At 47.4% G+C, this 22,500-nt stretch overlaps 1 protein-coding gene and 1 pseudogene across 2 annotated transcripts in view; both read left to right on the top strand.

Moving 5' to 3' along the window:
* LOC137620738 (26S proteasome non-ATPase regulatory subunit 4-like) overlaps nucleotides 1-22,500 on the top strand; it is a 101,671-nt gene that overhangs the window by 296 nt on the left and 78,875 nt on the right. For both annotated transcript variants that reach the window (XM_068351115.1, XM_068351114.1), the window contains exon 2: nucleotides 15,449-15,589. In XM_068351115.1, the coding sequence (XP_068207216.1) occupies nucleotides 15,449-15,589 (141 nt within the window). The remainder of the gene's footprint in view (nucleotides 1-15,448; nucleotides 15,590-22,500) is intronic.
* LOC137621265 (5S ribosomal RNA) lies at nucleotides 6,735-6,853 on the top strand (annotated as a pseudogene).

Raw genomic sequence — 22,500 nt, 5'->3', positions numbered from 1 at the left:
CATTAGGGTAAGATGTTAGAATAATAGTATTTTGGTTTCATTGTGTTTACATATTTTTTCCGATATATTTATCATCTATCCAACTGAAAACCTTGTCATTGTTGTGGCTAATATCGATATTACCTTTTTATAAAGAAATATCTCCTTAGTGATAGACTGGCAGTGGGGCCAAAGCTTATTACTAGTTTGCCGGTAGGCTGTACGGTAAAGTTTTACTGTATTACGGGGTATCATTTCAAACATGAAATATATGTTTTCCTGTAGTAAATAACGCGATTTAACTGAATTTGACCATTTCAACCGCAAACAAACAGAACAACCAGTTCGACTAACTTCAAGTAGCTGAACTGGTTGTTGTTGCGGTTGAAATGAACTTGAAAACCAGTTGGGAGCCTTTGTAGTTTATGGGGACAGGCCTATGACCGGCCGAAAATTGAGTAAAAGAAGTTTGAAATCGGCTCTTTCACGGGAAGGACCACGGAATGAAATATTAAATTCACTAGTTTTGTAAATGCTTGTCCCAACAATCTACATACTAGGGCCACTCTGGTCATGGATTTCGGAAACGTGCGAGAAAAAAAAGTCCGAAATTGGCTCTTTTTCACGGGAATGATCACAGAATGAAATAATATTAAATTCACTAGTTTTGTAAATGCGTGTCCCAACAATCTACACACTAGGACCCTTCTGATCATGTATGTCGGAAACGTGCGAGAAAAATGGACAAATAACCCAAAATTCCCCTCCTAACTTGGCTTACAAGTCATGTCCTTACCTTCCTCGTGACCTAACCGGAAACCTAACCGAATCTAGTAGTTCCCAGGTCACTACCCCTACCCGGGGGCAAGCCCCTGGACCCCCTTTGTAAGTCTCTCTCCTACACAAAAAAAGGTATGGGCAGCACTCAAAATTATATCTAACCACATTGTCATAATAAAAGCAAAATCCTCTGGTTCTTGTGCCTTCAACCTCTTGCGGGGTGGAGGATTAGGAGGAGGACTTGAATTTTCGCGATTAGTGGAAGGTCGGGCGTCGTTTGCGGAAGAACGGCTGCTGGATGGCCGAACGTTAGTAGCGTTAGCGGGAGGACGGATTGTGGAGGGAGGAGATGCAGGAATCCGCAAGAAGAGAGGACTAGCTTTGAGCGGGTAAACGCGCTTGCTGAGCTGTAAAGATGCCCTGAACGGATATACGGACTTCTCTATATATCGCTTCCTGATACAGTACTCCGCGAAATAGCTGTTGTACAATGTTTCCTGGATACCGAATCTTGGTAGCAAGCTCCTTTTGAGAACCCGCCATTGCGATTCTATATTGTTCGTATGTACGGTCGGGTCATTAGGATCAACGAAGTTAACACTGTGGTTGACTGTAAAATGTTTAAAATCATGGTCTTTGACCCTGGCGTATCCTTTCCAGCAATCGGAAATGATAGTGGTCCCGGGAAGAACGTGCTCTTGGAGCGCCGAGATCAACGTTTGCGCGTTACGTTCCTTAACCACTTTGTAAAAGGTCTCACGTGTTTCCCGGTCAATGCCCCCAAAGACCCAGGTTCCTTTGACTTTATGCCCGATGTTATACTTCCTCTAGCTGAACTTGCTCTCGTCCCCTTCCACAATGTGCCCTGGTCCGCCAATTTTCTTATTGTCCAAAATCAACACTTGTTCACACACTTCTCGGCAAAAGTTGTACCAGTCAACAAGAGTGTGAGAAGCAAGCAGTTTGCTCTTCACGTCAACACAGTCTTGAGGCCAACGATGAACCCAACAACATGTGAGGAGAATGATCTCACGTTCTTCGAGGTGTGAGCGCTTAAAGAATGATCCATGCCGCATTGTGAACTTTCGGCGACACTGGCGGTTCCTACACCTCCAAAAATACCTGTATTGCCCATTGTGCACATTGCAGCCATCACGCATGAGGGCCACATCACCAATTTGACACTTTTCACAAGGACCCCTAAAATCCCCTAAGAGGCCTTCTCGAAATAGATAATGAAAGAATTCGGGGGTAACTCGAGTAAAATCACGTAGATGTATATACCTTAGAGTCTTAATCGAGTCAATTTGATCAATATGAGTGATAAACTCAACAACATCGCTCAAAGAAAAACTGTACGAAACACGTCTATCCATCACGGTAGTTAGAGTTGGAAAGGGTCGACTCCAGGTCAATCTCGGGTCATGTGGGGGAGGGATTAAAAATTTGAAATCACGCGGCCAATGAAAGGGTTAGTTCGGTTGCTTTGTTTGATACTGGCTTCATCTACTGAAATATCTTAACTAGATGTTGTCTAACCTAACCTTTGTTTGTATATAAAACCAATTAGTATTCGGCATAATTTCGGGACGTGTCCCAACAAAATAACAAACTTAACAAGAGGTTAAAAATGAAGTTGTTCCGTAACCGAAATACAAAGCACGCTATTTACATTGGGTTTACCTTGTAGCGTAGCTGAAATGGCGAGCCATTAGAATTTAACGAGGGTGTATTACCCCCGCGCTAGTTAGCGGAAAGGGTAGGGGAGTGGTAGCTAGCTACCCCTCCCCCACCCTCACACACACAGGTGAATGCTTCACTTTCACTTTTGGCTCGGGCATGGACAGACGTCTCTGTCTTTGTCCTCGCTTGGCAGCCATTGTTTGTTTTGTCTTTACTTAATCACTTACTTTTCTTTTACTCAATATATATGTAAACATTTTCCTCATGTTTATGTATGTTTGAGTATAGAAATCAGTAAGTTTCCTTTTCAGAGTTTGTGCTTGTGTGTGTAGTGTACGATATCTCCGTGGAGCCCCCGGTAGTTAGGCCACCATGGTGTATTTTCATGGGTGGCGATCGAGTTTGACTTCGGTCTTTCTCTCTCTCTCTCTTGAGGTCGATCACCCTTTTACTACGTTACTTACACGCCTTTGTAGCTTCCTTCCCGTGTGGGGGGGTTGCTACGCCGTACGTTTTGTCTCAATTAGTTTAGAATCTAATTGTATTTGTTGATTCTTTAGCTTTGTAGAACGATTCCTTTCGGGGTTTTCGTTCTTTCTTTAGTGTTCATTCATTTTTAAATTACTTAATTACATAATTACATAGTTACATAATTATAATTGTTATAATTCTATATTGGTTACAGCTCTCCTTCCGTGAGTGTAAGTGGTTGTGAGGGCACGTGCCTGTTGTGTAATTCTTGTGTTCCTTTCCCTCGGGATTCCTCTTCGGAGCCTTCCCGGGGGAATGAATGTTAACTAATGATTTTGTTTTATTTTTTACAGTTACCGATCTAATTCGTTGCTGTAATGTGACAACGGAGTGAGCTGTCTTGTTGAGGCCTGGGGTTTCGGCTGTTGCTGCCTCCCCTATAGATCTTCGTCAGGGGCGTGTCTCCTTCTGGAAGTACTCCCGTGACGATTGACAGCTCTCCAGTTCATTTTAGAACACTCGGGAGGCTCGCCTCCTTGGGTGGGTAACTTTCCTTCCGAGGAAAGTTTTCCTGTCCAGGCTTGGGTTTTTTTCCCCTTTGGGGGGTTCTCCTCTTGCCTTTATTTCGTGCGACTATGCTCTTGGTGCTGAGCAGTCGCACCTGCAGTTACGCTCAAGGGGCTGGGCAACTGCAGGAGCGCCTCTTCGGAGGATTGCTCCTTTTAGGTCACTGGCTGACTCGTCTCTTCTATGAAGTGTTTCTCTTTCGTTCGCGAGAGAGTACACTGATAGAGACTCCTCTTCGGAGGACTCTTCTGCTGTTGTTGCTGTTGGCCTCCTTCGCCGTAAGGCTCACCGTCCGCTACGTCGTAAGGGCCTCCCTTCTCCTTATAAGGGTACTAAGAGGCGCCTTTTTGAATCTCCGTATGCAGCCTACAACTCCTCCTTCTTGATCTTCGCCCCTGGTGCAGATGGACAGCAGTCTGACCTCGTCTTCCGGTCTTCCGATGAACATCAGTCTCCCGACGGACAGACAACGGTCTTCCGACGGACATCAGTCTCCCGACGGACAACGATCCCTTCGGGGCAAAGGGTTGCCTCCCACGGGGGTTCTTCCCTTGCGTGTCAGGGTTCCCCTGGGCGCCCTTCTGCTGTGTTCTCTCCTGCTCAGTGTTAGCGCACAGGCGCTCTCCTGCTCAGTGTTAGCGCACAGGCACTCTAATGCTCATCAGCACTTTCTTGATCGCTAGCGCTCTCCTGTTCGCCAGCGCTCTCATGATGATCATCTCTGCTGTTCCTGTTGGTTCCTGTTACGCGCCCTCGCGATCTAGAACTTCGGTTCAGGTCTTGGACAAGGACTCTTCTTCTACGCACAGGCTTCCACGCGTTGCCTTCTGCTTGCCAGCGATCTCCAGCTCGCCAGTGACCATAGACGCGTCAACGTTCGCCTGCTCGTCAGCGATCTCCTACGCGTCAACGATCGCCATCGATCTGCCACGCGTGTCAGTTTCCCTGGACACCATCAGTAGCGATCTAGCGCTCGCCTGCTGTGGACCACGATCTCCGGTAGCCGAGTCTTGCCGTAGATCTTCCTCCTCCTCGCCAGCGCTCACCTTTACTTCTGCCCTTCTGTGCGCCAGCTTTCTTCGATTGCCAGCGCACATCTGCGCGCCCTTTTCTGCCACTCACCAATGGGCGCCAAAGTTTTTTCTGACCGTCTAGGATCGCCTGATTAACAGCTTGCTTCAGCGCTCACCTTCCTGATGCACCTGCGCGCCTTCTGTTAGCGCGATGCGCGCTAACCATCACTAGTCTCTCTCGCGTTGGCAATCGCCTACGCGCCCGCGAGATTCTTCACCTGTGCGCTAGCGTTTTGTTAACGCATCACCGCTCGCCTATGGGCTATCGTTCGCCAGAACGCGCCATCGCCCGCCTACGCGTCATCGGTCTCCCGACCGCCTGCGCGTCCACACGCCCGCGCGACTGCACGCCCACGTGCCCGCGCGACCGCACGCCCACGTGCCTGCACGCCTACGGTGTTCCGTCGCGCGAACGTCGGCTTAATTCTTGCAGTATCCATTGCTCGCCTATGGGTTATCGTTCGCCGACTACCAGCTCTCGCCCTTCCTACCACACTCGCCCTCCTTCTGCACTCCTTCGTGCACCTCCGTTTGCGTTCCTGCGTGCCCGCGCATGGGTGCTTCCACGTTCGCCCACGCGCAAACCATTGATTTACCATCGCGCGAGCGCCAGGGCGATTGCGTCCGCGATTCCCGTTGGGGTTTCGCAGCATGGCCAGCCTGGCGAGTCTTCTGGAGCGTATTTCCAGAACACGGCCTCACCCCGTAAACGCAGAGCATGGCACATGCAAGAGCAGGAAGAATCTTCAGGGAGGTCTGAGCAACATTCTTCTTTCCAGAACCTGGGTTAGCCCTTCCCCGTCATTCCCTGGAAGGGTTTTGCCAGGGAGTTTTCCGTTCGAGATTTCTCCATCGGCCAAGGGGTGACTGGTTTACCCCTTCCTCTTCTCCATCTCGTGAAGGGGCTTACCAGGTCCTTTCCCTCCTCGGTTGCGACCCGAGGTTTTGTTCAAGGAAGCTACAGGAAGGTCATGGGTACTTTCCTCCTCTCGGGCTCAAGCACCTTGGCGTTTCGTCGCCAAGTTTCGAACTTGCGGGCAAGCTTGATGTTGGACCATCTGGACGCAATGACCAAGGGTTTCCTTTCGGGTGTCTCATCCGTGGATGTCGACAACCTCAGACACCCTTCCATCCTTGGGAAGAGTTTGTTTGTGACCAAGGACAGAGACATAGACAGTGGTTGTGCGAAGGAAGTCGACTTCCGTTTTTCACTCCTCCAAGGCGCTTTCATCCAGACCCTGCAGGGCTTCAGCGCCTCTTTCTTTCAGCCACGTTGGCCTAAGTTATCGGACCGGCTGCGACATCTGAGACAAGGTGTCCAATAGCAGTCCCCTCCTGTCAGGAACAGGTGGCACGGGAGGCTCTCCCGGGGGGGCATAGTCCTAGAGGGAGCGGCAGAGGTCACGAACTCTAGGATTGGCAACCCCCCCTTGCAGGTTTCACGCTGGGAGGATGCCTAAGGTTACTCATGCAGATGACAGCTTCCCAATGCCCATTCCTGCACGATCTCCGGGATCAGCCAAGGATATCGCGCCTGCCGTCTCTGTCGGTGAATTCAGTGTCTCTGAACCTCTATGCCATAGGGTCGGCAAGAGTTTGCCCGTTTGGGCAGAATGATCCATGCCTTAGGAGAAGGTCCTCCATAGGATCGTCGACGGCTTCACCCCCCGGCTTCTTCAGTCGATCCTTTCTCGTAAGAAAGTATCTGAGACGGGAATTCTGTAGTCGACCTCTCAGCTCTGATCAAGGTTGTCGAACAAACTTCGTCCAGCGTGGAACAGCAGAATCGATCAGACTGGTAACGAGGCGACAGGACTCCTTAGGCCCTGGATCGGAAGGACGGGTACTTTCAGTTTCCATTCCATCCATCTTCCAGGAAGCTCGTGGAATTCAGCCTAGACTACAGGTATTCCTGCTTTAGATGCAGTGTGGCGACCCCGCCGTGGCATCGAAGGTTTTTTCCCAGAGAACTCTCCCTGCTTTTCTCATGGCCGCTCGGGAGCAGGCTGCCGCCTCCTTCGCCTTTTGGAGGTCTGGTCAACTCCGTTAGGCTCGGGTTTGACCTTCTTCAACGCGGGGACAAACTTCCGGATCCTTACCATGAGTGGGGGTTCATGGTAGTTTGCTAGGAGCCTTCTCTTCTTCGGTCTCAACATCTGGAGTATCTAGCCATGATATTGAGTCAACGGCCTTACCACGTTGAAAACCCCGCTTCTCGTCCGTCCAGCGAGGTTAAGCAACGTCGGGTCTGGTTGGTACTTGGATGGGTGACCGCCTGGGGACGCCAAATTCTGTTGCCGCCTCCTCTGAGCCTTCCCTTCAGTTGACTGTGGCAAGGCTGAGGTGAATCGCAGTACCTGTTTTCAGTCGGGCAGAGCTTTCAGCCCTACCTTGGAACGTTTCCTAGGTCTCTTTCCTCATTGACCCGTCTAAAGTTCCGAATGGTCGCCTCAGGATAAGTTCCCTGTGGGGCGGCCCAAGTTCCGGTGGTTTCAAAGCAACGATTAACCGGACTTAATGGCCCCTATGGGACCAGCGGGACGATTAGACCTGCAATGGGGGTTGACCTATGGAACCTCTTGATGATAGTGGATATTCTCGTCCTTTCCCCACATTTTTTATGCTGTTCTCGGACTCGTCAAAGAAAAGGGTTGGGGGGGGGGGCATGTTCCGGTCCAGGCCTATGGTCAGGACCTGAAGGATACCTCTCCATCATTCAGGTAGGCTTAGGGGCCGTAGTCTGGCCCCTCTAAAGATCCTACAGCTCCTGCCGAGTCGCTCCGTGCGTGACGACTTCATGGTACTGGCGTTTTCTAACCAGGAAGGGATGCATTTTCATACCTTCGCATCTTGCAGTAGAGATACTGAGATGATTCGAGATCCTCTCAATACCACCATCGGCTTGCTCATTCCGGGCAGAGGAATGTTCTCTCCGACTATCCGAGCAGAGCCTCGTAGAGAGAGTGTACCTGGGGGTCTTTGGCCTTGAGTAACCAGCAAGTCCTGGTCTGGGGGACCTGATCGCGACAGCTTGGAACCTCAAGCTTCCGCTGTGCTTCCCCCCAGTCTCAGACCCCGAGACTGGCAAGATGCATTCTGGTGATGGTGGGACAACATCGACGCCTGCGTCTTCCCTCCTTTGTTGTCTGTTGAGAATAGGTCTCAACAAGACCAGGTTGTCTGTCAACCTTTCAATGGCCCTGAGAGCTCCACTGGGACTACAGTATACGCAGAACGGTTTCCGGACCCTCTGCTTCCCCTGACGGAACTCCCGGGAGAGCTTCTCCCACGGCACAGGCTACTCAAACAATCACACTGCAACATCTTTCACGAGCCGGGGCGTCGCTTCGGCTTCATGCCTGGAGACACTACACCACCTCCTCAACAAGAGACAACTCGCTACAGTCGTGGGACGGAGGTCGCGTCATCTGCGATAGTCATCCGCAGGGGTCTTCCAGGCGAAGTGGAGAGTCTTCGATGGTTGGTGTCGTGGGAGATATACCTCTTCCCTTGAGGCCTCTTCTCCAGCAATAGCGAACTTATTGCCTTTCGGCGGGAGGAAACTCCTTTCCGCTCTCGGCAATGAAGCCTGTCGCTCAGCCTTTCCCTAACCTTCAGGCTTAAAGGAATAACTTTTTCCTTCCCGCTGGACTTTTCCTCGCTCATGCGAAGCTGCGAACGTCCCTGCCCTAGTCGGAGTGAGACCTCCAACATGGAGCATGCCTCGGACTTTTTAGTCCCTTAAGAGATCTTCTCAAGACCCTTTACGTCAGGCCTCTGATCGTATTCCGCTTGGGGCTCCTGCTCACTCTGGCCGCGGCCAGTGTGTAAGCAATCTTCTTGGTCTCGTACGACTCCGCCCTTTCTAAGGAATGGGGGAAGGCAACATTCAGGTTTGCTCCTGAGTTGTTGGCTAGACTCAGAATCTTGGGGTCCCGGCCCTTCGGTCCAATTCCTTCAAGATTTCGAGTCGCCATTCTGTATCTGATGTCCCAAGACCTTCTCCTCCTTGCCAGTAAAGGAATCGAGAGGTTAGCTTTGGGAAAAGCTGTAGTTTGTCCTCACGTGCAGCCGGTTTGGGGGCACAAGAAGGACACGGGGGAGAGTCCCCAGTATACCTCTTCAGCTCGGACTCAAGGACATTCATCTCGACCTGACTCCAGACCCTCCCCTGTCACGTCGCCCTACAGCACGATGTCGGATACATCGCAACGTCCCTCGCCTTCGAGTAATACTACTCTGTGATGCAGGTGCTACAAGCTGGAGTCTGGAAGCGTCTAATGACCTTCGCAGCATGCTTCCTGCAGGGTGTGACCCACAGGAGGTTCGATAAGTTTCTATCGCTCTGTGGTGGCTACACAACAGCTGGTCTAACCTCAGGCTCCTTTTTGGACAGGTAGCAGAAGGTTGAGGGCATTGTTATCAGGTTTTAGTCTGCATGAACGAAAGAAGTATGTCTGGCCCTTACTTCTTTCTTCATCATCCCCTCTACTGGGAAGCAGCATCCTGGTAGAGACCAGGATGCTGCATAGCTGACCTCGAACCTCTGCAGGTAAACCATGCTTCCTTGTGTTCCGAGTATTGAGTCAATACTGTCGCATCCCCCATACCCTGACGAGGTGGTATTGGGAACGTCCTAACCCAGAGTTCCTTCTGGAACTCCAAGTCAACTGCCTAGGACGGGTCACACTTCTTCCTTCACACACAAGCTTATGTAGGCCACACGGTTCCTTGCCGAGCAAGGAACTTGTGAGGTGCCGGGACTCCTTTTCTCGAGTGCGACTCACTCGGATTCTGAGTCCCCGGGTAAAGCCAAAGCCAGCGTGGTTTGTATTTCGGTTTCTCGGAACAAATGACAAATTCGAAGATAATTTGTATTTTTCCTAACCATACAAACCTTAGCTATTTACATATATTTGCCCACCAGCCCTGTCCCCCAAGACAAGTCCTACCTCTAAGTGAAAGTGAAGCATTCACCTGTGTGTGAGGGGGGGAGGGGTAGCTAGCTACCACTCCCCTACCAATGCTAGCGGGGACTTTAAAGTCAAGCCCTTACTGGTTTACCATTCGGAGAACCCTAGGGCCTTTAAGGCACAGAATGTGGATAAGGACCAGCTTCTTGTTTTCTGGCGATCCAACTCGAAGGCTTGGGTCACTAGGCAGTTCTTTGTCCAGTGGGTTAACCAAGTTTTTGGTCCTTCTGTGAAGAAGTATCTTGATGAGCAGAAATTGCCTTTAAAGTGCCTGCTATGCCTTGACAATGCACCCGCTCACCCCCCCGGACTTGAAGATGATATCTTCGAAGAATTCAAGTTCATAAAGGTGCTGTATCTTCCACCGAATACCACCTCTATCCTCCAGCCCATGGACCAGCAAGTCATCTCGAACTTCAAGAAGCTCTACACCAAGCACCTATTCAAGCAGTGCTTTAATGTCACGCAAAGCACAAACTTAGCTTTGCGTGAATTTTGGAAAAGCCACTTTAACATTGTGTACTGCTTGAAGATCATAGATCAGGCTTGGGTGGGATTGACTCGACGAACCCTCAATTCTGCCTGGAAGAAGCTGTAGCCTGATGCAGTTTCTCCCTGAGATTTCGAGGGTTTTGACCCCGAACCTGATCCCGTGGTGGGGGCACCGGAAGACGTAGAGGAAATCGTCTCCCTTGGCAAGTCCATGGGTCTAGAGGTCGACGCAGATGACATCACGGAACTTGTCGCCGAACATCACGACGAACGTACTACAGAAGAGCTCAAGGAACTCCATGCTATGTCTGAGCATATGAGTGATGACGAGGAAGGGATCGAGAAGGTAGAACATGTGTTAGGTTCGGCGCAAATAAAAGAGGTGTTAGGAAAACATCAAGACGTGGTCGACTTCATCGACAAATACTGTACCATCCAAAAAAATTGCAGGTTTGTCGTGTAGTTGCGCAGTTCGATGATCTTTGCCTATCTCATTTTCGAAACATTCTGAAAAGCCGTACCAAGCAACTTTCTATCGATAGCTTCTTTAAAAAAACTACGAATCGAACTCGTGATGAAGAGGAGGGAAGTGATTCACAGAAAACGGCAAAGAGTGAAGAGAAAAAAATTCAATCAATTTTAAGTGTAGTGTGTGAAAGTGATTGAAATTAATCATCAAAAAGAAAAAAAGAAAATTTAAAAAAAATATAAAATATAAAAATAAAAGAAATAAATAAGCTAAGTTAGGTTAAAGTTCACTTGGTGTAAGTTAGAATAAGTTACGGTAGTGTACGTTTATCGTAGTCACCCTCAATACCTCCTCGCCGCCTGTTCGTCTCCTCTCTGCGTAGCAAGACCGACACCTGCGCTGGACTTTTTAAGGTAAAGTAACGCTAAAAACCCGTTTCTTATTTATTATTTCTTTATAATTATTCTTTTTTACATGTCTATTATCTAATTTTCAATATTAAACTTACCCGATAATCATGTAGCTGTCAACTCCGTTGCCCGACAGAATTCTACGGGAGGGATACGCCAGCTATCACTATACTAGAAGGGGGTGTACTCACCAGCGCCACCTGTGGCCAGGTACTGCAGTACTTCTTGTTGACACCACCTCACTTTTTCCTCTGTCGTGCTTCCGGCAAGACATTCTGGGATACGCTTATGATTTTGGAGTATTGTTCACGGTTTTTGGTGAAGTATTTCTCTAAAATTTCAGCTTTCTCTATACTGGAAACTTTTCTAATTAGCTTAGATAGCTTTTATTTGGTTTTGATTAATGGTTAACGATCTTTTTGCTTGATTTGGAATCCCCCTTGACTAACTCTTTGATTCAAGATGTCTGACCTTTCACAAGCCCCACCCCATAGACGATGTAGGTCTTGTAATAGGCGTGTTCCGAAGGCCTCGGTTGATCCTCACACCGCTTGTTCTGACTGTAGGGAAAGACCCTGTCAGTTGGAAGATCGATGTGAGGAATGCGCCGGTCTTTCGGAACTTGAATTTGTTCGATTCCTGAAATATTCAACCAAGTTAGAGAGAGAGAGAGTTAGGAGGAGTTCTTCTCGCTCTTCACTTTTTTCCTCACCTCATGATCCTCAACCTTTTCCTCCCCCTGTAGTGGCTACCCCCGAACCTTCTATTTGTGCTCAACCTGATATGTCCGATGTTTTGCGTGCCATTCAGGCTTTAGGTGACAAAGTGGAATCGGTGGTTAGTGACCATAAGTCTCTTATGGCAGAAGTCAAAGAACTTAAGGTCAAAAGTGCAGTGGGAGTTGAGAGTGCCAGTGCTGTGCCAAGTGCTAGTGTCAGTGCAGTGCCAAGTGCTAGTGTTAGTGTCAGTGTGGTGCGTGAGGGTACTTCTGTGCGTGCCAGTCGTCCTCCCAGTCCGGGACCTCTTGCAAGCTCCCAAGCCCAGGGGAGAAGCAATGTCGAAGGGCAAAAGGGTTCGGCAGGCCTTGATCGGCGCACGGAAGTATCCTCGGTGGTTGCGGGCGTGTCTAACAGAGACCGTCACTCCCACCCGCAGACGATTGAGCCCGTATTTTACTCGTCTGCAGAAGAAATGTCAGGGAGAAAACGCTGGACTCAGGTCTCAAGACCTCTCAAATGCAAAGTCCAGACCTCAAGAGTTCTACAACCTGGTTGCAGTCATTGGATTAGCTCTGACTCTCCGCAGTCATCAGGTGACTGCACACCTCCTAAGAGAGGTAAGGTGATGCCGCAACAGACCTCATCTTCTGTTAAGGCTTTGCCTCAGCAGACCTTAGCGTCTGTCGACCCCAAGATGACTTTGCTGCAGTCCATGCAGTCACAGCTTGCGGTCTTAATGCGTGAGTGTCAGGCTGAGAAGGTTACACCTCCTCCTGCGATCGCTCCGCCTCACCGCAGTCCAGTCTGCCAGGCGTACGAAGTTGAGGTTCCTCAGGATACCTTACCGCGTACTGAGTTGCCAGTTACCAGCGGTGTGCAGCAACCTCCGCCTTCCTTAAGGCAACCTCAGCAATGGGAGCAGGAGTCTTATGCCTTACTTCCTCCGCTTCCGCTTGCGGTTCCACCAGCGGGGCAACAATCTCTTGAGGTACGACAATCTCTTCCATCCATGAGGCAGCCACCTCAGCACTCGCTGCAGCGACCTCAACCCTCCTCAAGGCGAGAGCCTCAACTCCTTAGGCTAGCACCTCAGGAACCTCAACTCGCGAGACAAGAACTGCGTTCTGCGCAGCCGCTACCTCAACTCTCGCAGCTCACACCTCAGGAACCTCAACTCGTTCCTCAGGAACCTGCTACTGCGCATCCGCTACCCTTACAGCAAACGCAACTCTTGAGACAAGAAACTCATGCTAGGAGTCAGCCACCTCAACCCATGCGCCTACCTTCCTCTACTCTTCCTGACCAGTCTTTGCAGCCTGAACCTCAGGTTTTAACTCAACAACAGAGACTTGAGGATGAAACCACAAGCGTTTATGCACCCGCTTGTTCAGATTCTGCTGTTCAGCATACCACTGTTACATTACCTCTCACTTCGCTACACTCTGGTGATGAGGTTTCTGAGGAGGAAGCTGCGCACCTGGATCCCTCTTCAGACGTGGAAGAACCCAAGTCTTCTCCTCTACCCATTGACTTTCGTAAGGTCCTTGCTCTTTTCAGAGAGGTATACCCGGACCATTTTGTTTCTGCTACCCCCCGCTCTCCTCCATCTGAGTTTTCGCTGGGCATGCAACCTGTTAAGTCAACTTATACTAAGCTCGTCTTTGCTAGGTCATCTAAGAGAGCTTTAAGAATATTAGGGGAGTGGTTGCAGTCTAAACAGCAACTAGGGAAGACTTCCTTTATGTTCCCACCGACTAAGCTCACTTCTAAGGCAGGCGTATGGTATGCCACAGGAGAGGAACCAGGCTTGGGAGTCCCTGCCTCTGCCCAGGCTGACTTCTCAAGTTTGGTCGACTCTCCTCGTAGATCAGCAATGAGGCGCTCTAAGGTTTGCTGGACCTTCTCCGATTTAGACCACTTCCTAAAGGGTGTATTTCGTGCCTTTGAGATGTTCAATTTTCTAGACTGGTGCCTGGGGGCCCTAAGCAAGAAGACCTCCCCTGCGGACAAGGACTCGGCCATGCTTTTAATGTCCTGCATGGATAAAGCAATTCGGGATGGGTCTGGCGAGCTTGCTTCAATATTTGTGTCAGGAGTTCTTAAGAAAAGGGAGCAACTTTGCACCTTTCTTTCTTCCAGCATCACACCTTGTCAAAGGTCTCAACTCCTTTTTGCTCCGCTTTCTAAGTTCTTGTTTCCCGAAGAGCTTATCAAGGATTTGTCTGCGGCCCTGATTCAGAAGGACACTCATGATCTTGTGGCCTCTTCAGCTCGTAAGACTAAGGTTGCTCCCTCAGTTCCCAGGACTTACCGCACCCCAGTGGCTGATACTCCTGCTACGAGGTTTATTCCGCCCTTTCGTGGCAGAGCCCCCAGCCGAGGAAGCTCCCGTCCAGACTCTTCCAGGAGCAAGTCTAGGAAAGGTCCCAAGACTTCAAAAGGCAAACACTGACTCTCCTCCTCTCCAGACAGCAGTAGGAGCCAGACTCAAGACCTTCTGGCAAGCTTGGGAAAGGAGAGGTGCAGACGCCCAGTCTGTCAGGTGGCTAAGGGAGGGTTACAGGATACCATTCTGCCGCAAACCCCCTCTGACCACTTCTCCCATCAACCTCTCTCCCAACTACAAGGAAAAGGACAAGAGGCTAGCGTTGCACCAGGAGGTGTCGCTCCTGTTACAGAAGGCAGAGTAACGGTTCAAGTCGACTTCCTTACCAGGTACTTATTATTTCATTGTTATTCTGAAATAACTGATTATATGAAATACGGGATACTTAGCTATCCTTTAGTCATGTACACTGGTTTTCACCCACCCCCCTAGGTGTGAATCAGCTACATGATTATCGGGTAAGTTTAATATTGAAAAATGTTATTTTCATTAGTAAAATAAATTTTTGAATATACTTACCCGATAATCATGATTTAATTGACCCACCCTTCCTCCCCATAGAGAACCAGTGGACCGAGGAAAAAGTGAGGTGGTGTCAACAAGAAGTACTGCAGTACCTGGCCACAGGTGGCGCTGGTGAGTACACCCCCTTCTAGTATAGTGATAGCTGGCGTATCCCTCCCGTAGAATTCTGTCGGGCAACGGAGTTGACAGCTACATGATTATCGGGTAAGTATATTCAAAAATTTATTTTACTAATGAAAATAACATTTTAGAGTGCATATTGTCATGTGTAATTATGTGTAGTAATTTATTAAGGAGTTATCATAGGTTTTTGGGCTCAAATATACATACATACATACATACATACATACATATATATATACATACAGTACACACACACACATATATATATATATATATATATATATATATATATATATATATATATATATATATATATATATATATTGGATAAGGAGCCCCGGGTAAAGCCAAAAGCCAGATTGGCAAGGACATCCACCTTTCCTAATGGGTGAGTTACCCCTAAATAAATAGCATAGGTTTGTATTCCAGTTATGGAACAGAAGATAAATTCGTAGATAATTTATATTTTTCCTAACGATACAAACCTTACCTATATATACAAAGTTGCCCGCCGACCCTATCCCCCTTGAAGTCCTACCTCCAAGCAAAGTGAACTAAATCACCGGTGTGGGAGTGGTAGCAAGCTGCCCCCCCTCGCTAAATTTTAATGGGTCCTCATTTCAGCTTTGCAGAAAGTAATACCCCTAAATAAATAGCTAAGGTTTGTATAGTTGGGAAAAATACAAATTATCTACGAATTTGTCATATTTGTTATTATTGAATTTATAGTTACAAATTTCAATTCTTTTTTATTCCTACAGTTGTTGCCTCAACTTACATTATTTGTTTTTTCTTCAGTGTTGACAATAGTGAGTACATGAGAAATGGAGATTATGTACCCACAAGGCTTCAAGCTCAGCAGGATGCAGTCAACACAATATGCAGAGTGAAACTACGCTCAAATCCTGAAAATAATGTTGGTCTCCTTACTCTAGCCAAGTGAGTAGTTACCACGTAGTTTTATCAGTAATGTTGATTCACATAGGAATGACTTAAGTATTTTCTTATAGCAAGTTTTACATTTGATTACATTCCAGGTAGTAAAAATTATAGTGATAAGCTTGTGGTTGACTTTTGTTGAAAAAGGTCTTTTCATTACACCAAAATTAGATAAAATACATAGGGTAATGATTAATTTTTTGTGATATGTATAAGGACTATTCTTTACATAAATGCCTGGAAAAATGTGCTTTATATTATACAGGCCTGAACCCTATTCTGTTTGAAATTGTAGGGCTTTACACGAAGGTACATTGTTCCGTCACTCTATACAAACCCTCGCTATTTATCGGGGATATTGCTTTCGGTGTAGCAATGGATAACTACCCTAAGTACTAATTAGCGGAGGGGGGTAGCCAGCTACCCCGGTCACTCACACCTGGGCTTAGCACCTACTTTGCTTTTGTCTCGGTAGAATATGGACGTTGCTGCTCTCTCCCGCCGTAAACTTACGTACTATTTGATAATTTGTATTTTATTTCTTCTTTTCATTGTGTGTGTTTCCTTCGGTCGCAAGGGTACCTGTCCTAATATCTGTCCTGGTCCTGAAGGCCGCTCCTGCGGTACCTTCTTGTCCACCCTTGAGACGATCCCTCACCTGCAGTGTCCAGCTTGTCGGGGCCAACGTTGTGATCGAGACAACACTTGTCCTGAGTGTCGGAATTTTCTGCCTCCCAGTCGTAGAGGTTTGGGCGCAGGAAGAAGTCGTCTTAGCGAGATTCTTCTCCTTCAGGGACCTTCCTCGAAGTCAAAGAAATTGTGAACTTCTTCTTTGACCCCCTGATCTCTTCTCGAAGCTGCTTCTACGCCAGTCCTCTCTCGCGAACTGCCGAGTAGAAGTGCATCCTTACTAACTCCAAGTTAACCTTGTGTTTCGAACAACGGTACCGTTACCCCAAGCGATTCGGTTCTGCCCCTGCAGATGTGGCCTTCGTGAGGTGTTGGTGGTCCCCTGTCAAAGGAAGTTTTGTTTGAACTCTTTCAGTTTGGTACTGAGAGGAAGCACACTCCAACTTCTTTGGAGGTGTAGCCTTCCGTGGGGGCACAGCACCAGTCCATCTTGATGTAGCTGCCTATCCGTCATACTTTTGGTCCCCTGTGGCTGACGCCGAGGACAAGCAGAGTCTGAGGCAAGATCCTCCTTCGGGAGGACATCTCTCGTCTGCGAGAGAGATTGATCCGTGACCAGCATGTGACTTATACTGAAGAGTACACTTCTCTCCATAGTGCTGGGGGGGAAACCAAATTCCTAGGCGATATCCTCTTTCGAGAGAACATCTCATCAGCGAGAGGAAGCTTGTGTTCAGCTTTTTGTGACAGAGCAGACTCCCTCTCGTTGAGCCTTCAGGTTCTCGTGACCCTGGGCCTTCTGGCTCTTGTTATGCTGAGCCTTTGGGCTCTCATGACCCTGGGCCTTTGGGTCCTCGTTATGCCGAGTCTCCGGGCTCTTGTGATCCTGAGCCTTCAGGTACTCGTTGCGTTGAACCTTCAGGCTTTTGTAACCCTTGTTACGCTGAGCCTTCGGGCTCTTGTAACACTGAGACCTCAGGCTATTGTAACACTGAGCCCTCAGGTTCTTGTGACCCTCGTTACACTGAGCCTTCTGGCTCTCATGCCCCTGAGCCTCTGGGTCCACGTTACGCAGAACCTTCGGGTTCTCGTGACACAGAGCCTTCGGGTTCTTGTCACGCTGAGCCGTGTGACTCGTGAACCAGATCCTTCGGGCTCACGTTACACTTTACCTCCGGGTTTTTTGTAGCCCAAAGACTTCAGGTTTTCGTCGCACCAAAACTTTCGGTTCTTGTGATCTCAAGCCTTTGGGCTCTCGTGTTGAGCCTTCGGCTTCTGCTGAACCTTGGGGTTCTCGTGACCCAGAGCCTTCGGGCTCGAGTCTCGTTAAGCCTTTGGGCTATCGCTACGAGGAACCCCCCAGGATCTCGTTGTTGGACAACGGCTCTCTGCTTGACGGAACAGCATCGTGTGACTTAACAGCATTGTGTGATCTGCCTCGTCACAACCCAATTGGTCGCTATGCGCCTGTCAAACTAGTCTCGCCGACAAGGTGACGAGAGATCATATCAATACAGAGAAACCCTCTCTCTAGGTGAGATGACCACCAGTCTCGCCAGCCGTATGAGCGGCATTTTCCTATTAGATACTCTCTTGCCAAGTGACAGCGACTCTCTCCTAGAGGTCGCAAGACTCCCTCTCAGGGGAGGCACCGATGCAGAGCACTGCTTCAAGAGATCAACACCCAGCAAACTCCCCTGTGGTTAGACTGGTACTACTCCTACCTGCAGGTAAGGTATCTAATCAACCTTTGTTTGAAGTTCCTAGACCCAGAGCTCCTAGCCACTCAAGGGACCCTCCTCCCAGTTCATCGTAGAGACCCGCCATGGCTAGGTGCGCTTTTTAACGTAGTGTGGGAGGCTATTACAGGACCATACCCCGTTCTCAATCCTTGTGTGGTATGCTTAGGATTCCCCTGTTGGTTGCTTTCCTTCTCTGTGGCTCTCCTCCTGCAGATCCTAGGAGGAGTAACGAAGGTTGCTTAGGTGGCTACAGCTAGGGGCCAAACCCTGGATGGTCGACGTAACTCGTTCAGGGTGTCGTGTCCTGTTCATTCAGTCTCTTCTTCCACTGACTGGATCCACTCTCAATTAGCTCCTATGCGAAGGGATCTGCAAAGGAGCTGGCCCGTTTGTGAAGTCCAGACCATGTTGGAAAAGGGTGCTTTCCAAGTGGTCCTCGAATGGTCTCCAGGCTGCTTCAGTTGATTCTTTCTTGTGAAAAAGGCATCTGGAGGCTGGAGATCAGTCATTGATATCTCAGCCTTGAACAGGTTAGCTGACACTGTCAGACAGGTAATAAGACTGCAGTACCAAATGTGTGTGTTGGATCTATTTCTGAGATTTATACTTCTAGATCCCATTCCATCTGTCTTCGAGGAATTATCAAAGAATCATGTTCAACCAGTTCAAGGTGCTGGTTTTTTTTTTTTTTTTTTTTTTTTTTTTTTTTTTTTTTTTTTTTTTTTTTTTTTTCACGACACCTTGGGTCTTAACGAGTGTTTACCCTAGTGTCTTCTTGGGCTCACAGAATTGCATCAGTCCCCTAAGATATCTGGACGACTGTCCGATTCCAGCAGACTCGGTGGCGACCCTTCTTCAACACCGAGAGAAACTTCCGAGGCTTTGCCAAGATCTGGGAATCATGGTAAACTTTGAGAAGTCACAACTGCCACCCTTCAAAGATTGGTATACCTGGACGTGATAATAGACTACAAATGGCACAAAGCATTTCCATTAGACAAGAGAATTCAGATGCTGAGAAAGATAGCAGGACCTTTCCTTAGGCAAAAAGAGCTTCCAGCCCAGAACTGGCTGCGTCTCTTAGGCCACCTATCATCTCTAGCAAGTCTAGTACCCAATGGTCGCCTCAAGATAAGATCCTGCCAGTGGTGCCTCAAGTCTGAGTGGAATTAGGCCTCCAATTCCCTGGACTCCCTAGTTCATCTAGGGTCAGAGATATAGATGGACCTCAGGTGCTGGTTGGTAGACAAGAACCTCTGCAAAAGGGTTAACCTTCTCGTCCCGCTCCCGGAACTGGTGCTCTTTTCGGATGCATCAAAAGAAAGAGTAAAGGCCCACATGGTGCACCTCACCATCTCCAGCCTGTGGTCAGAATCAGAAAGGTACCTGCATATAAATCTCTTAGAGATGAGGGCAGCCTTTCGTGATCTCCAGCAGTTCCACCAGTTTCTGGCGGGGCACTCTGTGGTCTTGATGAACGATAACACCACGGTGGTAGCCTACTTGACCAAGCAAGGTGGTAACTTCTCACAATCCTTGTGCCATCTAGCAGTAGAGATACTCAGATGGGCCGAAGACAACTCGGTGTCCCTGTCTGCTTGCTTCATTCTAGGCAAGAGGACTGTGCTTGCAGACAATCTGAACAGAGCGACTCGGTGGCCTCCATGTGATCTTTAAATCATCTAGTAGCCAATGAAGTCCTACCTTTGTGGGGCTCCCCGACTGGATCTGTTCGCGACAGCCCTAAACTTAAGGCTCCGGCTTTACTGCTCCCCAGTACCGGACCTCCAGGCTCTATGGCATGATGCATTCCAACAACAGTGGGACAACATAGATGTGTACGCATTTCTCCCGTTTTATCTGATGAGGTAAATCCTCAACCAGGTCAAAACAAGCAAGAACTTAACAATAGCTGTAATAGCTCCGCTATGTCATCACCCAGAGTGGTTCCTGGAGCTTCCAAGGGAACCTCCTCCACAACGTGATCTACTCAAACAGCCACATGCCAACATCTTCAACAAAGCTGTAGCTTTGCTTTGGCTTCATGCCTGGAGACTGTTCAGCATCTCTCTGAGTCTTTTCGCAGTGAGTTGCAGAAAGGATGTCTAGACACCTCAGACTCTGGAGCCAAAGGCTAAGTGGTCTGTTTTCTGTGACTGGTGTTGTGGATTTGGTACCACTCACTTAATGCCTCTATTCCATCAATAGTGGAGTTTCTTGAACACCTTCGGGAAGAAATGCCCCTCTCGGTGTTGGCAGTCAAAGGCTACCACTCAGCCTTGAGTCTGGTCTTTAAACTGGAGGTAGTAGATATTTCTCCCTCGTTGGAGCTTTCTCTCCTTTTATGGAGCTATAAGATTACTTGTCCCCAGTCAGAAGTTAAACCTCCATGGAATCTGGTTCGAGTCCTTCAGTCTCTGAAGGGTACTCCTTACGAACCATTTCGCCAGGAACAGATCACCACCTTTCCCTGAAGACGGTGTTCCTACTCACTCTGGCTTCAGCCAAGAAAGTTAGTGAACTGCATGGTCTATCATACAACATTCATTCAAAGGGATGTGGAGAGGTAATACTCAGCTCGTCCCTGAGTTTCTTGCTAAGACGCATAATCTGTGGGTATCGGATCCTAAGGTCCGTCCCTTTAGGATCGAGAGTCTTCGTTCCGAGATGTTACCTCAAAAGAACAGCAGCAGGTGGCCCCGTGTGTTGACGCTTTGTCAGCATGGGAAGGTCAAAAGAAGGGTCACAAAGAACATCATCTCGTCATGGATTTGCAGGGTCATTGACCTAGCACTTAATCCTAACCCTCCACAATGACAGACCAGAGCTCATGACGTCAGCCCTCTTAATGAGAGAATGCCTTGATGTAGTCATATGGTTTCTTCATGTTGTTGAAGAATTATGATGGGCAAGAGACTTTTCGAACTTGGGGAAATTGCTCCCCCAGTTCGAATCTAAATTTCTCTTTCTCATCTATTTCTTCTTCTCAATGTTTAATCTCAATATATGCATGTTTATATACATTTCAAGAAAAGGGAAATTTTACTCAGTTTGGACAGCAAGATCATATCCTCCTACGCCTAATGACGCAAAAGGGCCTCTTATATTTTGCCAGCCGTCCCTATCTTGAGCTTTTAATTCAATACTCATCATCTCCTACTATGCGCTTCATAGGCCTTAGCCAAGTAGGCCTGGGTCTTCCAAATCTTCTAGTGCCTTGTGTAGCCCAGCTGAATGTTTGGTGTAATCTGTCTTAGGGAGTGCAAAGAGCATTCCCAAACCATCTCCATCTACACCTCATCATGATCTCATCCACATATGGCACTAGTAATCTCTTATAATTTCATTTTTAATCCTGTCCTGCTATTTAACTCCCAATATCCTTCTGAGGGCTTTGTTCTCAAATCTACTTGATCTCTCTCTCTCTCTCTCTCTCTCTCTCTCTCTCTCTCTCTCTCTCTCTCTCATTTGTATATATATATATATATATATATATATATATATATATATATATATATATATATATATATATATATATATATATATATATATGTGTATATATATATATATATATATATATATATATATATATATATATATATATATATATATATATATATATATATATATATATATATATATATATATATATATATATATATATATATATATATACATATATATATATATACATATATATATATTTATTCAAATAAGCCATATATATTTTTGATACATTAATGTCTGGATTCTCTTAACGACCTCGGGATCAGAGCCCCAGGCAAAATTACACAAAGACAAGAGCTTGTGACCGGCCGGGAATCGAACCCTGGTCGGCAAGCTTGTATAGACAGTGACTATACCACTTGGCCACGAAGAAAGGCCAAGTGGTATAGTCACTGTCTATACAAGCTTGCCGACCAGGGTTCGATTCCCGGCCACTTGGCCACGAAGAAAGATCTTTCTTCGTGGCCAAGTGGTATAGTCACTGTCTATACAAGCTTGCCGACCAGGGTTCGATTCCCGGCCGGTCACAAGCTCTTGTCTTTGTGTGATTTTGCCTGGGGCTCTGATCCCGAGGTCGTTAAGAGAATCCAGACATTAACCCTTTTACCCTCAGGCTATTTGAAACTTTCCAACCCTTAACCCCCAGGGGTTATTTTTTTTCAGGCACATTTTGCAGTATATTTCTTTTAAATTGCTCTAACAGCCTTAATTTTCATCATAGAGAGGTCAGGTTTGTCTCATTCTCTTGGAAAATGCCTGGAGTTTCTCAAAAAAATATAAAAAATATGCAAAAAAAAAAAAATGTAAATAGCAGTTTTTTGCAAGGACGTACCAGTACGTCTTTTGGGGGTAAAAGGGTTAATGTATCAAAAATATATATGGCTTATTTGAATATGAAAAACACATCTAAATGTGCAAAATTTATCATACAGTATATAAATATATATATATATATATATATATATATATATATATATATATATATATATATATATATATATATATATATATATCTATATATGTATATATATA

This window comes from Palaemon carinicauda, chromosome 27 (assembly GCF_036898095.1).
Source record: "Palaemon carinicauda isolate YSFRI2023 chromosome 27, ASM3689809v2, whole genome shotgun sequence".
Classification (NCBI taxonomy): domain Eukaryota; kingdom Metazoa; phylum Arthropoda; class Malacostraca; order Decapoda; family Palaemonidae; genus Palaemon; species Palaemon carinicauda.
The sequence above is the reverse complement of the archived record's forward strand: the minus strand, read 5'-3'. Positions and strand labels throughout refer to the sequence as shown.